The following is a 19,879-nucleotide window of genomic DNA, read 5'->3' on the forward strand; positions in this document are numbered from 1 at the left end:
GGGAGGGGCAGAAAGAGGAGAGAGAATACCAAGCAGGCTCTGCACTGCCAGCACAGAGCCTGATGTGGGGCTCGAACTCATGAACTGTGAGATCATGACCTGAGCCAAAATCAAGAGTCAGCTGCTTAACTGACTGAGCCACGTAGGCCTCCCAATAATGTGTCATCGTTGGTGTAAGGCTGCCAATACTTGTTTCTTGGGAGGAATTTTCCTTCAATTTAATACTATGCATAATGTTAAAGGGTTAAAAAAACCTTTTTCTTTGTTTCTCTGTTCCACCTGGAAACCTGATCAAGTTAAGGTTAGTTATGTTTCTAGGCATCATTGCTTATTGCAGAACTGTAAGGCATGATGAGGACCACGTGTACTTGCACTCTACAAATCTTGGACCCTGTGACCTTTTCCCATATTATTGAGCAGTTGAACTTGTTTCTGACTAGAGAAAATAGAAATCCTTAGACGAGAAGTCCCTCAATTTCCTGCCCTTAAACCTATACTTTAGGTAAAACAGATTTGTTGAGATATTATTAATATACAATATGATTTACACACTTAAAGTAAACGGTTCAGATTGTTTTTATTTTTACAAATCCGTGGTTTTTGTAATAAACCATTACACATGGCACATTTTATTTATTTATATTTACTTTCTAAAGTAATGTATGTACCCAACATGGGACTCGAACTCAAGACCCTGAAATCAAGAGTCGTCTACTCTACTGACTGAACCAGCCAGGTGCTTCCATAGTAAATTTTAAAACATTTTTTGGGGGCGCCTGGGTGGCTCGGTCAGTTAAGCATCCGATTTCGGCTAAGGTCATGATCTCATGGTCCATGAGTTCGAGCCCCGCGTCGGGCTCTGTGCTGACAGGTCAGAGCCTGGAGCCTGTTTCAGATTCTGTGTCTCCCTCTGTCTCTGCCCCTCCCCTGTTCATGCTCTATCTCTCTCTGTCTCAAAAATAAAAACGTTACAAAATAAATAAATAAATAAATAAAAATAAAAAAAAATAGAACATTTTTTGTCAGCCCCCCAAATAAACCTGTACCTATTAGCAGTCACTCCCCACCCCATCCACCCTCTCCTGTTCTCCCAAACCTAGGCAACCACTAACCTGCATTCTCTCTAGATTTGCTTATTCTGCACATTTCATAAAAATGGAACCATAAAATTGTAGTCTTTCATGACTGGCTTCTTTCCCTTAGAAATATTTTCAAGATTCATCACTGCTATTAGTACTTCATTTCTTTTTATTGCCAAATAATAATCCATTGTATGGATATACTGTATCTTGTTTTTATCCATTTGCTAGTTCACAGACATTTGGGTTATTTCCTGAACCTATACTTTTTTAAAAATTTTATTCATTTTTGAGAGAGTGAGCATACATGAGTGAGTTAGGTGCAGAGAGAGGGAGACAGAGAATCCTACTGACAGTGCAGAGCCCATTGTCGGGCTCGGACCCACAAACCACAAGATCATGACCTGAACCTAAATCAAGAGTTGGATGCTTAAGCTACTGAGCCACCCAGGCATCCCTTGAACTTATACTTTTTAATGTCATCTGTACCTTCTTTCCTTCCCTGTTGTGTCATTGAGGAGGTGGCCTTTTGCTATGGTCTGGATCCCATCCCCACTTCTCAGATGTGGCTTTCTGTTGATCCTTTCTTTCTTCTGTCTGGTTCATTCTATTAGCATTTAGACGTAGTTGCATCTTCTTAGCTACTTTTAATTTTCAACATCTAGTGATAACATTATTGTAATAAAGCCCTGTGATGAGATGGGTTAGTACCTAGCTCCCAATTTGTAGATTAGGAATCTGAATCACTGAAAAAGAAAATTACTTAGCCTTTCGCCTCTTTTGTTGTCAGATCTCAGCTTAGAAAGCGTCTCCTTTTGGAAGTCTTTTTTGATTCCCACGTTAAGATGGTCTGGTTAGCTGTGCCTCTTAGGTGTTCCCTGACCTGAGGCTTTCTTCCTACCCTAGACACGACATGTATTCTACCATATTGCCCATCTATCCCAGTAGACTGAAAGCTCCTAGAGGGCAGGAACTGTGTTTTAACCAGTGTCTTCCTCTGAACCCCAGCACCTGGCACAGTGCCCACGTGTAGCAGACACATGGTAATTGTCAGCTGAATGAGGTTGGGGGCTCCAAATTATTCCTGAAGAGAAGAATCTTGTATGAACATGAGGCTGTTCCTTCTGCTGTATCCCAGTTGGAGGCTGGGTAGCTTTCTGTCCCTTATTTCATGCAAGGAGGTCAGTTTTACCTCCCATCTGATTAGTTGTGTTTATTTTATTTTTTTACAATGTTTATTTGTTTATTTTGAGAGAGAGAAAGCAAAAGCGTGAGCAGGGGAGGGGCAGAGAGAGAGGGAGACACAGAATCCGAAGCAGGCATCAGGCTCTGAGCTGTCAGCATAGAGCCTGACACGGGATTCAAACTCATGAACTAGGAGATCATGACCTGAGCTGAAGTCAGATGTTTAACCGAGTGAGCCACCAGGCACCCCAAGTAGCTGTATTTTAGATGCCTGTCAGTAAATAAGACTTAAAATGCACTGCCACCCAGTATGTCACAAAAACTCCTTTGAGAGAAATAGTATCTTTGGAGGATAACCTTGGCAGTTGAGCAGCCCTCTGTACCTTAGCAATGGAGGTAGGGGAGGCCATGGGGGGAGGGGAATTACCTCATTTGTCTCTTCACCCCACCCACTCTTAAGAAATTACCACTGTTGTGAACCTGTGTTCTGTTGAATTTGTCGGTTGAAAGAGGTTGAAAGACTTCACCGGATTCCTTCTACCTAGAGCCAAGTAGATAACATTGATGTGCAAAGTAGTTGAATGTAATAGGGAGTGGTGGGGCTTGTGGATCTGAGAGTGCTTGTTCATCTGGTGATAGCATTCAATTTCAGAGGCTTTAAAAACCCTGTACTGGCCAGACAGTTCTGCTGACACATCGTACTGGGTTGATAATTTAAGAGCTGTTTCAGAATTTTGCCAGACTGATGATTTTTTTTCCCTCTCTTAGAATTGTTTTTGCTGAGTTAGACTTTACATTTTGCCTTCTAAAATGTAAAGGAAGATTTGAAAAGCAGTATTTTTTAAATTTATTGTATTTATTGGAAGTTGCTGATAATCTTCACAGTGGTGTTTATAAGTGTCTTTGGGAGAAATTCCTCTGTGATTTTTGTGTCAGTGCTTTCCTTGAGCAAAATTTTTTTCCTTATTTTAATGATGTTTCATCATGAATAATATTACTCACGTGGAATTCAACTGGATGGGTTGGTAGGGTGACCAATCATTCTAGTTTTCTTGGGATTGAGAGGGCTCCTGGAACATGGGACTTTTAGTATTAAAAATGAGAGGGGGGGCACCTGGGTGGCTCAGTCAGTTGAGGGTCTGGCTCTTGATTTTGGCTCAGCTCATTGTCTTCTGGTTGGTGGCATTGAGCCCCATGGTTGGGCTCTGTTGACAGCATGGAGCCTGCTTGGGATTCTCTCTCTCTCTCTCTCTCTCTCTCTCTCTCTCTCTCTCTTTGCCCTCCCCCGACTCATTCTCTCTCTCTCAAAATAAACAAACTTAAAAAAAAAAAGAGAGGGGCGCCTGGGTGGCTCAGTCAGTTAAGTGTCCTTCAGCTTGTGTCATGATCTCACGGGTCCGTGAGTTCGAGCCCCACCTCGGGCTCTGTGCTGACAGCCTGGAGCCTGGAGCCTGCTTCTGATTCTGTGTCTCCCTCTCTCTCTGCCCCTCCGCCACCTGCATTCTGTCTCTCTCTGTCTCTCAAAAACGAATAAATGTTAAAAAGAAAATTAAAAAAACAAAACACCAGAGAGTTTTGGGCAAAGTGGAATGAGTGCTAGGCAAAACCAGGAAAAAATTTAAATGGGACCTACCATTCCACTCAGGTTCTCATCGTGAGTGAGTGTTAGTTGGGAGATGTGAGTCTGTTGCAGGCTGGAGGCCTTCGTTTTGAAGGATGCCTCTGAGAAGTGTGAGTACAGGCGTTGTTGAATGGGAGTATAGAGTAAACATAATTTTCATGCAACTTGCTTTCTAAATGCAAGCTAGAGAAACAGCAATCTATTCAAGTCTAAGAAAAATGTGACTGAGTTGAAGACTGGTGGCCTAAATAGTGTTTTGCTGTATGTTTGAACTGATTGCCTGTATTTTAAACATTGGGACATTTCATGAAAAAAAATCATATTTTGAGCTGCTTTTGAAAAGTCTGCCCAGTTGAAAACTCTGGGTGTGAATATCCCCGCAGCAAAGCAGTGGGTTTGGAGCTGAGTGGCTGCTCTCTGATGTGTTCCAGATTCCTCCTTTACTCTCATGTGCTTTCCTTGTTTTGTCACTGTTCCCACCACTCTATATGATCTCTTTTGAAGCCACTTGTCATGTCAGCTCTGTTGTTCTCTTTCTTTGGCTTCCTTTGCTCATTTGATACCTGGCCTGGTCCCTGTAAATACTTGTTTGTCAGTCCTGGATGAGATGACGAGGAATGTTCTAGGGAAGAACCTTAGGCAAGATTTGAGCCCTTTTTGAGGGTGGCAGACAGTGGGGATTCTTATACTAATAACTTATAACTAATACTAGTACTTACAACTAATGAAGAAATGTTGGGAATATTAGCTGTGTTTAGGTGTACAAAACAGTTGAATTATGTCATTTAATCTTCATGCTTATTTGTATTTGATATTTATACTTGACATGATCTATTATTTAAAAGAAATTTTAAAAAATGTTTATTTATTTTTGATAGAGACAGAGTGTGAGCTGGGGAGGGACAGAGAGAGAGAGAGGGAGACACAGAAACCCAAAGCAGGCTTCAGGCTCTGAGCTGTCAGCACAGAGCCCAACATGGGGCTTGAACCCAGGAACTGTGAGATCATGACCTGAGCAGAAGTTGGATGCTTAACTGACTGAGCCACCCATGCATCCCTATTATTTTTTAAAAATGCTTCTTTTTAAGAGAGAGAGGGAGGGAGAGACAGCACAAGTTGGGGGGGGGACGGGGGGGGGTACAGAAGATCTGAAGTGGGCTCTGCTAAGAACTGAGTGCTAGATGCAGGGGTCGAACTCATGAACCGTGAGATCATGACCTGAACCTAAATTAAGAGTTGGATGCTCAACTGACTGAGCCACCCAGGCATCCCTATTCTGAATTACTTACTTTTTAGTTTTTATTTGAGAGAGAGAGAGAGAGAGAGCAGGGGAGGGAGCAAAGGGAGAGGAAGAGAATTTTAAGCAGGCTCCATGCTCAGTGTGGAGCTTAATGCAGGGTTTGATCTCAGGCCTCTGGGATATTGACCTGAGCTGGAATCAAGAATTGGATGTTCAACTGACTAAGCCACCCAGGGGGCCCCTTAAATACTTTTAAGTGGTATTATCACTGGTATTACCTGTTATTATAAGAAAATTGAATTTTTATTCAATTTGATGGTGTGAGTGATTTTATTAATTTTGTAAGAAATTGACAATTGCAAATCAAAACTAAGGTGGGACACTTTTCTAGTAAGAGTTCTTAACCTTGGCACTATTGGTATTTTGGACTGAGTAATTATTGTTGTGAGGGGCTATCCTGTGCATGTTAAAATTTTTTAAAAAATATTTTTATTTTTGAGAGAGAGACCGAGTGTGAACAGAGGAGGGGCAGAGAGAGAGAGAGGGAGACACAGAACCCGAAGCAGGCTCCAGGCTCTTATCTGTCGGTGCAGATCATGGGAGATCATGACCTGAGCTGAGGTTGGATGCCTAACCAACTGAGCCACCCAGGTGCCCCTGTATCCTGTGCAAGTTTAACAGCCCCCCTGCCTTACCCATGCGATTCCATTAGTACTCTGCTGTCCTCCCTCCCTCAGTTGACAACCCAAATGTCCCCAGGCTTTGGCAAATGTCTGCTAGAGAAGCAAGATTATTCCTAGCTCAGAACCAGTAATCTGAGATGAAGCGGATTATGTAGTGATGGAACAATCTCCAAAATATATTAGGTTAAAAAAAAGGCCAAGATACAGAGCACTGTTTGTAGTTTGCAACCATTGATGTAAGAGAGGAACAAAGTAATGTTTGTGTGTGCATGGCCTGTGTTTGGAAATATATTAAAAAAAATTAATGTTTATTTTTGAGAGAGACAGTGTGAACGGGGAGGCACAGAGAGAGGGAGACACAGAATCTGAAGCAGGCTCTAGGCTCTGAGCTGTCAGCACAGAGCCTGACACGGGGCTCAAACCCACAAACCATGAGATCATGACCTGAGCTGAAACTGGACTCTTTTTTTTTTAAATTTTGAGACTCTCTTCATTTTTTTTTTTTTTTTTACGTTTATTTATTTTTGAGAGAAGGAGAGAGACAGAGCATGAGTGGGGAAGGGACAGAGAAAGAGGGAGACACAGAATCGGAAGCAGGCTCCAGGCTCTGAGCGCTCAGCTCAGAGCCCGACGCGGGGCTTGAACTCACAGACTGTGAGATCATGACCTGAGCCGAAGTCGGATGCTTAACCGACGGAGCCACCCAGGCGCCCCTGAAACTGGACTCTTAACCCACTGAGTCACCCAGGCACACTGGAAATATATTTTATAAACTGATGGTACTTGGCTGAACTCTATGTGTAGGGGATCAGTGTGAAAGGGAAGTCTCCTTTTTACTGTACTTTTTTTTCCTTTTTTAAAAATTTAAACCAAGTTAGTTAAAATAGTATAATAATGATTTCAGGAATAGAATTTAGTAATTCATCACTTACATCTAACACTCAGTGCTCATCCCAGGTGCCCTCCTTAATGCCCATTTAGCCCATCCCCTCACCCAACACCCCTCAAGCAACCCTCAGTTCTCTTTATTTAAGAGTCTGTTATGGTTTGTCTCCCTCTCTGTTTTTTATATTATTTTTGCCTCCCTTTTCTTATGTTCATCCGTTTTGTATCTTAAATTCCACACATTAGTGAAATCATATGATTTTTGTCTTTCTCTGACTGGCTTATTTCACTTAGCAAAACTCTACTTCCATCCACATTGTTGCCAGTGTCAAGATTTCCTACTTTTTGATTGCCGAGTAATACTCCATTGTGTACGTATACCACGTTATCTTTGTCCATTCATCAGTTGATGGACATTTGGGCCCTTTTCCATACTTAGGCTGTTGTCGATAGTGCTGCTGTAAACATTGGGGGTGTGTGTGCCCCTTTGAATTAGCATTCCTGTATTCTTTGGGTAAATACCTAGTAGTGCAGTTGTTGGGTCAAAGAGTAGTTCTATTCTTAATTTTTTGAGGAACCACCATACTGTTTTCCAGAATGACTGCGCTTGCATTCCCACCTTGCTGTACTTTTTCAAACCTTTGAGTTTTGATCTGTGTTACCTAGAACATTTTGCAATGAATAATGACTAATTTGTTTTTATGGACCTTTTCGGAAAAGTTTAATTTCATACAAATATGATATAGTTATAAGACTCTTTGTTTTTAATGTTTATTTATTTAGAGAGAAAGAGAGCTAGTGGGGGAGGGACACAGAAGGAGAATCCCAAGCACGCTCTGTACTATCAGCACACAGAGCACAACGCGGGGCTCAAACCCACAAACCACGAGACCACGATCTGAGCCCAAACCAAGAATTGGCTGCTCAACCAGCTGAGCCACCCAGGCGCCCCATGTAATTATAGAACTCTATTCAGACCTCTGAGAAACTAATTATAAGAAAGGACAAGTAAGTTTATCTATATATGTATTTACTTATTCTTTTATCTTTCTTAATTTTTTGTTTTGATGTGTAGGTTCCATGAAAGCAGAAGAGCCATATCTGTTCATTTTATACCCTTCAACTACCAAAGTCCTTCAGATATGTAATAAGGGCTTGATAAACAGTTTATTGAAGAAATGAATCACTGAGAGAAGAATGTGGCTTGGGGGAACCATTGTGTTACTACTTTAAATCCTTAAATCTGTATTTTTAATATTTTTCTTTAGGAACAAAGACTCTGGAGAGTGTTGTGCTTAGTAAAATGAATTTTGAGTCTTTTGTAAAAGATCTTCTTCTAGTTCGTCAGTATAGAGTTGAAGTTTATAAGAATAGAGCTGGAAATAAGGCCTCGAAGGAGAATGATTGGTATTTGGCATTTAAGGTAATTATCTTCCTTTTTAATTTGGTTATTTTTAAGAGTAGAAAAAATAAAGATGTGAGGGAATTCTGTGTGCTTTAATATTTTAACCAGGTTGTGATAATAAAATATTTGAGAAACTAATATTCTTTAGCATATGGTTTTTAAAATCACAGTTTAATAGCAACTTTGAAATTCACTAAATCGTTACTATGAGTATGAATACTCTGAGCTTTGTCAGTATTCCTGAAACCTAAATAATAAAATAGATTTTACATAAAGTTGAGTGCCAGCATTAGACAGATTTGATTTTACTGTTTTTAAAGTAATAACGTCCAGATTTACTGTATCCCCTATATCTCCTACACATCTGTAACATGTTTGTATCTTTGTATGTGCCTTTCTCTTCCATTAAGTTTATAATTTTTGTAAGTCAGGGACTTTGTTTAATGATGATCATTTCTTGGTGTCCCTGGAAAGGCTTATTTTTTTTTTTTTTTTTTTCCTGGAAAGGACTATTGACATGCACGCTTCTGTGCCTTCATGGAGATAGCACTATTTTATTTTATATAATGACTGTCTTCATTGCCATTCTGTAAGATCCTGTTTTTGGTTGTTCAACTGCAGGTTCTGTAACCTGCAGAGTAGGTTCTCAATAAATACTGCAACAAATGAATGGTTAAAATGTTGGGGAGTTACAATTTATTCTTGAAAGGGAATAAATGTGTGGTAAGGGAGACAGTGCTTTGGGCTTATAGTCAGCATATTTCATTTCTTTTCTCCTCTGCCCTTCTGGGTGTCCTTGGTGTATTTCCCAACCATCTCCTGTATCTGTTTCTCCATAAACAGTAAAATTAGAAGGTTTTTAATGATGTTTTCCAACTTGAAAGTCCTGTGAGTTTTTTCTTGTGAGGTTTAATAGAATATCTAAACATCTGATCTTGGTACTACCTCAAATATAACATTCAGTCTATGTTCCATACTGTGTCCTCCTTCCCCCACCTGCCTTTGTAAGTATGTCTGTATTTACTGAAGATTATATCTGGGAGAATTTAGCATTCTACATTATGGAGTTTTCTGGGAATTTTCATTTGTGTTTTACTGAGAAAAGTAGGGCTTTTACTAAGAGTTTTAGTCTGTGTCTTGAAAGATTTTAGTAGAAAATTGAGGTACCACAAAGTGATGTTTTTTCATTTTTCACAGAACTCAATTAGTAATAACACCAAAATGTAGAATCCTAAATTTAAGAGGTTACCGTGATTATCATCCCATCATACCTCACTCCTCTGTGTCCTTTCAGAATCCTTCAAGATGAATTCACTTTAACTCCTACCTTTTAAGTCAGGGGGAGATTTTTTCAAATATATGTCTATCAGGTTAAAAAGGTGATAGATCTTAATCCTGACATTTTAAGAAGTTCAGATCTAAAGCTGCAAAAACTGATTTATCATGACATTTTTTAGCTTAAAAAAATTTTTTTTTAAATGTTTTTATTTATTTTTGAGACAGAGAGTGACAGAGCATGAGCAGGGGAGGGGCAGAGAGAGGGAGACACAGAATCTGAAGCAGGCTCCAGGCTCTGAGCTGTCAGCACAGAGCTCGATGCAGGGCTCGAACCTACGGATTGTGAGATCATGACCTGAGCTGAGGTCGGACACCTAACCAACTGAACCACTCAGTTGCCCCAGACGTTTTTTAGCTTTTTGATTCTATTGTAAATATTAGTGATATTTAAAGTAGTTGGTCTCTTATGATTGATTTCTTTCCCATGTTCTCAATGATATGTACAGAGTGGGAAAGGATCTTGGATACAATCTAGTTCACAGATTAACAGTCTTATGTTGAAGGACCCTTAAGAACCCAATTTTATTAGCTACTATTCCCTTTTGAAAGTTTAAAGGTGTGCTTTGTAACCTATATGTGCAAATCTGAAAAATGTATGTAAAAATATGTTTACATTTGCAATTGAATCAGTGCTTTTAAAATTTGAATGCAAGATAACCCTGTTTTTCCATTTCATTTTTAAAAAAATTAAACATTTTATTTTAAAGTAATCTCTACACCCAATATGGGGCTCAAACCACAACCCCAAGATCAAGAATCACATGCTCTACTCACTGAGCTAGCCAGGCACCCAGCCCTCCATTTCATTTTTTTTAATTGATTTTTTTTTATTTTAGAGAGTGAGGGAGAGAGAGTGCTAGCAGGGGAGGGGGCAGAGATAGAGAGAGAAAGAATCCCAAGCAGTCTCCACACTCAGCATGGCTCCCGATATGGGGCTTGATCTTGACTTTGTGATCATGACCTAAGCCAAAATCAAGAGTCAAATGTTCAACCGACTGAGCCACCCAGGCATCCCCTTCCTTTTCATTTTTGATCCAGATTTTAATCAACAATCCATAGTTACAGGATATTTAGAGTCATTTTATGGAAAAATCAATGATTATCATGATTATGATGCTAAAGTCCTTCAAGAACTGTTGGGGCATCTGAGTGGCTCAGTTGGTTAAGTGTCCGGCTTCGGCTCAGGTCCTGATCTCATGGTTCGTGACTTTGAGCCCAACATCAGGCTCTGTGCTGACAGCTCAGAGCATGGAGCCTGCTTCAGATCCTGTGTCTCCCTTTCTCTCTGCCCCTCTTCTGCTCGTGCTCTCTGTCTCTCAAAAATGAATAAATGTTTAAAAAAAAAAAAAACTATTGAACTATTGAAGGCTATTGGTTGCTTAAGTTTGGTTGTCACCGTGGTCATTGGACTCTTGGTGACTCTCCTGTTTAATACCATGGGTGGTCAGTTGTCTCAGAAAATGCCTCATGTTTACGGCTTCCTATCAGCTTCTGATCAGGTTGAAATATGTAGTGTCACCCACTGACTTGACACAAAAGTGAAGAAACTTGACCCTTTAGTTGACTTGTGCAGTCTTATAGAGAGATTTCTAATCTTTTTGAAATATTGAAAATAGGCCAAGGATCCTTTATTTTGAAATGACTGATATAGAACAGCCTCTACATTTTACAGATAAATATATTGATAGAGAATTAACTTTCCAAGGTCAGTATTTGTAGCTAATAATACTGCTCTCCTATGTGGTATAGCTAGTCAGAGAAAATACAATGTGCAACCAATAGGTAGGCATTTTGGCAGGATGTAGACATTTAAGCTTACAATTGACAGGATTATCAATTTGTATATCTTAATTATTGTGTGTGTATAAATCCAGCTGCCAAATTTCAAGTAGGCTTCATACCTGGTGCAGAGCCCAATGTGGGGCTTGAACTCAAAACCCTGAGCTTAAGACCTGAGCAGAGATTAAGAGTTGGATGCCTAACTGACTGAATGACTTAGGCGCCCCTCCAGCTGTCAGATTTCAAACTGAAAATCTTTTTTGCCCAAGTGTCCTGAAAATAATTGGAAAACTAGGGAGGATACTTTATAGAAAATAAGGTAATAGTAATTGGAATATATTGTTAGGAACAATTTTTTTGGGTAACTCTTGTTTGCTATGGAATTTTTTAAGTGCATTCAACAATTCTTCAAATATTTGTTTATTTTTGTTAAGGCTTCTCCAGGTAATCTTTCTCAGTTTGAAGACATTCTCTTTGGTAACAACGATATGTCAGCTTCCATTGGTGTTGTGGGTGTTAAAATATCTACAGTTGATGGCCAAAGACAGGTCGGTGTTGGGTATGTTGACTCCATACAGAGGAAGCTAGGACTTTGTGAGTTCCCTGATAACGATCAGTTCTCCAATCTGGAGGCTCTCCTAATTCAGATTGGACCAAAGGAATGTGTTTTACCAGGAGGAGAGACTGCTGGAGACATGGGAAAGCTGAGGCAGGTAAGGGAATCAAGTCTAGTGATGGAGAACCTAAGCCTAGGAAAGGTTCTAATTAACATGCTATTTTATTTAAGAAAAAAAATAATTTAAAAGTCAAATATTTTTGTATTTAATTACAGTAATGTTTTATATTGAGGATTATCTTGATGTTTATCTTTCACAGAAACTTTGTATATTTAAGAGGATTGTAGAACAAGTTGTTTCTTGTTTTACTTCAGATCCTTCCTCCCTCCCTCCCTCCCTCCTTCCCTCCTTCCCTCCTTCCCTCCCTCCCTGAAAGAGTAACAGAATGCCATCTTGAAGGGATCACAGCTGATGAAAGGAATGCTTTCACAGTTGTGAGGGGAGGTGATTGAGGTCCACTTAAAAAAAAACCAATTTATTACTGTATTTAGCATGGATTTATCAAATAAATAAGATGCAGATCTTCAGTTTAAGATAGTTTAAGTGGGACCTTTAGCCTCTTATTTCATTGAGTCTTTTTAGAAAATTCTGATTATACTGTTTGATTATACTGTTTGTGTAAGTATATGATTTACTTAGGTATTTAAGGGATATTGTATCCTTGAAGGATTCTTTTCTTTTTGTGGGCTTCAGATACCATAAGAACTGCTTGGGAAATAGGAAATATATAATGGGCATTGTTAGCATAGACAACTTTCCACAAGTATTATTCTGTCAAGAGGTTTTTACTATTGGGACTATTTTTGGGGTGGGGGTGCTATTTTTAAAAACCTTTATATGAACATACTTTTAAATTACATGACAACTTAGTTTATAGATTTTAAAAATATGTGTTAGTATGTATGTCTTCCCAGTGTCTTGCACATTGTATAGAAACTTAATGTGGGTCAGTAATTTAAGTTGTTCTTACTATACTTGTCAGTGATATGATTTTTTTCTCATTTATTTTTTTATTTTCCTCAAAGTAGTTTAAATTATTTTTTGTAAAATAGGTTATTCAGAGAGGAGGAATTCTGATCACAGAAAGAAAAAGAGGTGACTTTTTTACAAAAGATATTTATCAGGACCTCAACCGGTTGTTGAAAGGCAAAAAGGGAGAGCAGATGAATAGTGCTGTCTTGCCAGAAATGGAGAATCAGGTATGTGGATTATAATGTGAATTTACTCTTAAATTATAATCATGGCTTTTGGAAAGCTACTTCTTTCATCTCTCTCCAAAGTGTAAACTGTGAATCACTGATATTAATTAAGCTTATTTTTACTGTGATTAAACTTTTGAAAAACTTGAGGAAATGACTAGAAAAACTGAAACATAACCTTAAATATAATTGCATTATATTTACATAACATATATCCTTGGAGCAAGAAAGAGTTTTATTGATTTCACAGGAAAGAGCCTGATTAATGTCACTTAAGTGGATGAGATAGCATAGTGATTGTAGGGGGGAAAAAGACCTTTCAGAGCTTTATAATGTACAAGTTGTAGAGTCTTTAATAAATTACTTCATCTTTTTTTAAAAATTTTTTAAATGTTTATTCATTTTTGAGAGACAGAGACAGAACATAAGCAGGAGTGGGGCAGAGAGAGAGGGATACACAGAATCGGAAGCAGGCTCCAGGCTCTGAGCTGTCAGCACAGAGCCTGACACGTGGCTCAAACCCATGAACCATGAGATCATGACCTGAGCTGAAGCCTAATCAACTGAGCCACCCAGGGGCCTCAATTACTTTATCTTTCTGAGAGGCAGTTTCATTATTTGTTAAATACATAATAGGTCTTAAAGGATTGTTGGGGAGATCAGGAATAAGAGTGAAAGTATATATATATAGCACATAATGCATAATAAATACTACATTTAAACAGTTTGGCTAAAAAATTGGCAGATTATGTATGTGTAGTGGTAGAAATGAATATGGAAACAATGTAACTTTTATGGGATTTTCAGTGGTTGATGTGTTTCTTTGTTCAAATTTTTGAGGTCCGTGTGGCTTGAGATGTATTTTTATGGTAAAATATTGGAAGCTCTTGACAGGATATTTGTGGGTCACTGATAAGTAACATGGAAAATTCTGTTGTATACTTAAAAAGACAGGACAAGCTGTTAAACTTAGAATTCCCAAAGTAGATTTCAAACTAGAATGAACTGGGACTGTTATGACTGTCATGATTTTGTGGTTATTGCTTATCATGTAATAGTTTAATTCCTATAAACTCCGTAATTCTTTTACTTTTTGTGTGTGTAACATAATCAAAAGCCAGTATGTATGAGCAGTAATACTGGTATTAGAAACTTACCTCTTGAAAATGTGAAGAAGCTTTTAGGGCTACAAAAAGTTTTTATCTGTGCTTCCTGATGACACTGTAGGAAGTGCAGTGCTGGAGTTTGTCAAGGACAGGTAGATGACTGTTTTCAGTTGGGGAAAGCAGGTACATTTCACAAGTCTAGTATCAAATATATTTTAATATGTAGGATTTGTCGTTGGGCTGTTGGTATGATGTCCTGAACTACTTATGTTACAATAATAACAGATTATTTAAATTTTTTATTATTTAAATATACATGTAGGAAAGTGCATATATCCTAAGTGTATAACTGAATTTTCATGAATTGCAGATCCCCAGATAACCAGCACCCGTGAAGCAGAATAGAGTATCAGGACCTCAGACCTTTTAGGCTTCCTTTCAGTCATTACCCCAAGGGTAACCATCGTTCTTACCTCTGCTAGCATAGACTAGTTTGGCCTGTTTTTGTAGTTTACATTAGTGGAATCAATCATATGGTTTATATTCTTTTGTGCCTGGTTTCTTTTGTTCAGTATTGTTTTTAAGTTTTACCCATATTGTCATGTGTCACAGTTGATTGTGCTTATATCTTTGGTTGTGTAGTATTCCATAGGGGTGAACATGCCAAACTTCATTCATTTTACTCTTGATAGGCATTTGAGTCATTTCTACTTTTGGCTATTATAAATAATACTATTCTAACAGTAAATTTTCACTTTCTAAAACTAATTTTTTAACCTTAAGAGATTTATTTAAACTTTGTCTGATTTTCTTGGTTTGGATTGAGAAGGAACACAAAGGGAAATGATAGTGTTCAGAATTTATTTTCATTTTGCCATTTGTTTTTTAAATACCTCTAGGATTTGTTTATATATGTTTTTATATATACTCTAGAGAGTGAGGGAGACGAATCCAAAGCAGGCTCCAGGCTCTAAGCTGTCAGCACAGAGCCCGGTGCAGGGCTCAAATCCACAAACTGTGGGATCATAACCTGAGCCGAAGTTGGGACACTCAACCAGCTGCACCCCTAGAATCTTTAATTAAATTTTTTTTTTTTTAATTCTTAATCTTAGGTTGCAGCTTCATCATTGTCTGCAGTAATCAAGTTTTTAGAACTCTTATCAGATGATTCCAACTTTGGACAGTTTGAACTGACTACTTTTGACTTCAGTCAGTACATGAGGTTGGATATTGCAGCAGTCAGAGCCCTTAACCTTTTCCAGGTAAAAAATAACATGTCTTAAAAAACTTAATGCTTAAAAAATGTTTCCTTTATTCTATGCTGAGGAATATTATTAAGGAGCTTAAATATTTTGAAATATTATATGTAGACATGCAGCTTTAAATTACTATATTTTTCTAGGTGCAAGCTATATAAATAGTATTTGTCCTGGCTTTATGAATAATTTTATTATATTAATAGCAGTTCTTAAAAAATTAATTTTAGGAAGTTTTATGTCTAAAACTACAGTAATTACAAAGTAATTTTGGTTTGGGGAAAATACACAGCAGAAAATCTAGATTAATAGGTTGAAAGTTTGATTTTAGGAAGAGGAGCTTTTTTTTTTTAAATTTTTTTAAATTTTTTACGTGTATTTATTTTTGAGACAGAGAGAGACAGAGCATGAACGGGGGAGGGTCAGAGAGAGAGGGAAACACAGAATCTGAAACAGGCTCCAGGCTCTGAGCTGTCAGCACAGAGCCCGACGCGGGGCTTGAACTCACGAACTGTGAGATCATGACCTGAGCCAAAGTCAGTCGCCCAACCGACTGAGCCACCCAGGCGCCCCGAGGAGCTTTTTGTTTTAAGAAAAAATTATTTTATACACATTTTACTTAAATAAATTAAAAAATATTTTTTTTAAAGTTTATTTTGAAAGAGAGAGGCAAGAGAGCATGAGTTGGATAGGGGCGGGGGTTGGGAGGTGAGAATCCCAAGCAGGCTCCACACTGTGCAGAGCCTGATGTGGGGTTCTAACTGTGAGATCATGACTTGAGCCTAAACCAAGAGTTGCACGCTTAACTGACTGAGCCCCCCAGGCGCTCCCCAGAAACCTTTTTATTAAGTTTATTTATTTTGAGAGAGAGGGAGAACGTACACAAACGGGGAGGAGGAGAGAGGGAATCCCAAACAGGCTCTGCACTGGCAGCGCAGAGCCTGATATGAGGCTCAAACTCACGAACCATGAGCTCGTGACCTGAGCTGAAACCCAGAGTCAGATGTCCAACTGACTGAGCCACCCAGGCGCTCCTGCACATCTTACTTTAATAGCCACCAAGACAACTGTTTCATTTCCTCTAATGGACTCTGTCTACCAATTATGTTGGCCTTCAACATATGGCCATAGCAATACATATGAGTATGTATCATGCATTTATACACACATGCACACATTCTAAAGCACCATGAGACACAGGCTACACTTTCACAAAACTGGGGGCCTCTCATGTGCAATTGATCACTGGTTTGCTTTACTCAAGACTTTAATGGGCTTGGTCTGGCCGTTAGTCCCAGTTCTCCAGAGAGGAGTTAGGATGACATAATGAGTCACCACACTTTGGACATCATAAAAGAATGGAAATAGGCTAAATGTGAGATGGCATCTTGAAGCCTCCACTTTGACCATGTGGATTCAAAATACTCAGGTGCTGTAGTATAGACTGACCCCAGCCTGACAGTAAGCCGGCTGAGGAAGAGGAACTTCTGTGCAAATTTCTCATTTAATATCTGAAGAATATAAGTGTTCTTGTTCCCAAAATTATTTAATTATTTCTTGTAGCACCTTAAAGTTTTCACTAATGAGCATGCTATTCTTTTTTGTTTTTTGTTTACTAGGGTTCTGTTGAAGATACCACTGGCTCTCAGTCTCTGGCTGCATTGCTAAATAAATGCAAAACCCCTCAAGGACAAAGACTGGTTAACCAGTGGATTAAGCAGCCTCTCATGGATAAGAACAGAATAGAAGAGAGGTATATTACTAATGTACACTTCTGTAAGCTTTGGGTAACTTCTAATTACTCCACAGGATTATGCCATTTACTCTAATATGCAAATTTGCTCCTGTATTTTTGCATGTGACTGCACAGAGAGCTAGCTACATAGTGATAAGAGTAGTAATGATTTAGATTGATTTGATAACTTATTTTACTTTTTTTTTTTCACTATAAAAAAGTAAAGTTTTATCAGAGAGATGGATGGATAGTGTTTCAGAACATAAACTTAGGAGCGTGAGTACCTTAATGCAGGTTACGTCTCTAGCACTTATTAGCTGTGTTATCTTGGGACAGTTACTCAACCTCTGTGTTGCAGTTTCTTCCCTTTTAAAATGACAGTAATGACACACCTATTTTGTAGGGTTGTTATGACGATTGGATAATTTAGTGTATATAAAGTGCTTTGATGAGGGTGTAGCACATAGGAAGCACTTCCTCTTAATTATTTTGGAAAGGGTTTTAAGGCAACCTAAACATTTATTTCAGAAAGTCACTTTAATTGAAAAAATGAAAGGTTCTATAATTCTGCTGCTTGAATATGATTAACATTTGGGTATATTTTATTTTTATCTTTTGTTTTATATATGGGTTATAAGACTTTAAAAGAAGTATACATAAGAGTATAAATGCTAAGTGTTGCAGCTTGGTGGATTTTCACAAAGTGAACACATCAGTGTAACAACAGTCAAATCAAGAAACAACATAAGTAGCATCCTAGTGACTCTCCTGGAATCTCCTGCTAGTTACTACCCCTCCTCACTTCAAAGTAATCACTGTCCTTCTAACATCATAGATTAATTCGTTTTGCCTGTTTTTTGAACTTTATATAAATGGAGACATTTTAAATGACTTTTTTTTTTAAAATGTTTATTTTTTGAGAGAGACAGAGCACAAGGGGGGTGGGGGCAGAGAGAGAGGGAAACACTGAATCTGAAGCAGGCTCCAGGCTTGGAGCTATCAGCCTAGAGTTCGACGTGAGGCTCGAACTCACAAACCGCGAGATCATGATCTGAGCTGAAGTCAGATACTTAACCAACTGAGCCACCCAGGCACCCCTAAATGGAGTCATTTTAGATGATGCACTCTTGTATTAATCTTTTTTTTTTAAACATAGTTGTAAATCTTAATATAGTTATGTGCCCCAATTTTTCCCACTTATACGTCAATTTTCATAAGCATTTTTTACTGTTGCTGTTTTATCTTCTCATTCAACATTTTTTTTTTTTTTGAAGTTTATTTATTTACTTTGAGAGAGGAGAGAGTGTGAGCGGGGAGAGGCAGAGAGAGGAGGAGAGAGAATCGGAAGCAGGCTCATACTGTCAGTGCATAGCACAGTCCTGGGCTATATCTTGTGAACTGTGAGATCAACCTGAGCCAAAACCAAGAGTCGGTTGCTTAACTGACTGAGCCACCCAGACACCCCTCATTCAATCAACATTTTTAGTTTTTAGTAAGTACACAATATTTTATTGACAAGATGTACTTTATTTTACCTTTATCCATAATTAATTTCTTTTTTTTTTAATGCATTTTTATTTTTTTAGAGAGAGTCAGCAGGGGAAATTGGCAGAGGGAGGGAGAGAGAGAATCTCAAGCAGGCTCCACACTCAGCACAGAGCCTGATGGCAGGGCTGATCCCATGACCCTGGGATCATGACCTGAGATGAAATCAAGAGCTGGATGCTCAACTGACTGGGCTACCCAGATGTCCCAATAATTAGGTTATTTCTAATGGCCTTATTTTGTACCTAATGTTTTCCATTTGGCAAATTAAGTGACACTGCCAGAATGGGTAAAAGATTCAATTTTTTTATAGCTATGATGTCAAATCATTCAAGAATTTGTTGAATACCTACTGAATGCTGATAATATACAAAAGCATAATGATCTTTTGACTATTTGGGACATTGCCAGACATACATAAAATAGTTGATCGGTATCATAAGACACCCTGTAAATAATTACCAAACTGAGTGTTAATCCTGTGGATTCAAAGAACATTACAATAAAAATAACTCAGGCGGTTAGTGGTTTGTGGATGTGCTGGTATTTTATTGAAAATGCCAAAGTTGAGGGGTATCTGGCTGGTTCAGTTGGTAGAACATGTGACTCTTGATTTCAGGGTTGTGAGTTCAGGCCCCACACTGGGCATGGAGACTACTTAAAAAACAGACAAACAAAAAACAAGGAAATGCAGAAGTTGAGATGCTATGGTGACTTTCTGAAGTCAGGTTTACTGGGAAGAAGAGTGGGATTTAGTGACTTAAAATAAGAAATAGGAAGGATTAGATAATTGCAAGTAATTAAAGCGGTTTACAGTTTTTAATTTTAATTATTTGTGAATAAGTAATAACATGTATACGTTTCAAGATTCAAACAGAACAGAAGGTTACACAGTGGTAATTCTCCTCTTGTCCCCCAGTTCCCTGGGATCTCTTTCTCAGGGCCTCTATGTTCGACAGCTCAAGGGACACATTTCTTACTGTACTGTATGTGAGTTGCCATCGTTGCCCTGGGAGCAATCAGTCTTAATCAGCTTTTGAGTATCATTTAATGGAGAGTCTTTCTATAAACAAGCAAAATTTTATGCTGTTGTCTCTCATCTTTTAGTGTTTTGTTTTGTTTTTTTAGAAAAATTAGGTAATTTAACTCTCAAGCGCTAGGTCATTGGTTATATTTTTAACCTTGGTCTCCTGTGAACAGAGCAAG

General features: G+C 38.4%; 1 protein-coding gene across 1 annotated transcript in view; it reads left to right on the forward strand.

Moving 5' to 3' along the window:
• Nucleotides 1–19,879, forward strand: part of MSH2 (mutS homolog 2) — an 80,084-nt gene that overhangs the window by 2,910 nt on the left and 57,295 nt on the right. The window contains exons 2-6 of the mRNA XM_015074708.3: nt 7,962–8,116; nt 11,650–11,928; nt 12,885–13,031; nt 15,250–15,399; nt 17,013–17,146. Of these exons, the coding sequence (XP_014930194.1) occupies nt 7,962–8,116; nt 11,650–11,928; nt 12,885–13,031; nt 15,250–15,399; nt 17,013–17,146 (865 nt within the window). The remainder of the gene's footprint in view (nt 1–7,961; nt 8,117–11,649; nt 11,929–12,884; nt 13,032–15,249; nt 15,400–17,012; nt 17,147–19,879) is intronic.

The sequence above is a fragment of the Acinonyx jubatus genome, chromosome A3 (genome assembly GCF_027475565.1).
Source record: "Acinonyx jubatus isolate Ajub_Pintada_27869175 chromosome A3, VMU_Ajub_asm_v1.0, whole genome shotgun sequence".
NCBI classification, from domain to species: domain Eukaryota; kingdom Metazoa; phylum Chordata; class Mammalia; order Carnivora; family Felidae; genus Acinonyx; species Acinonyx jubatus.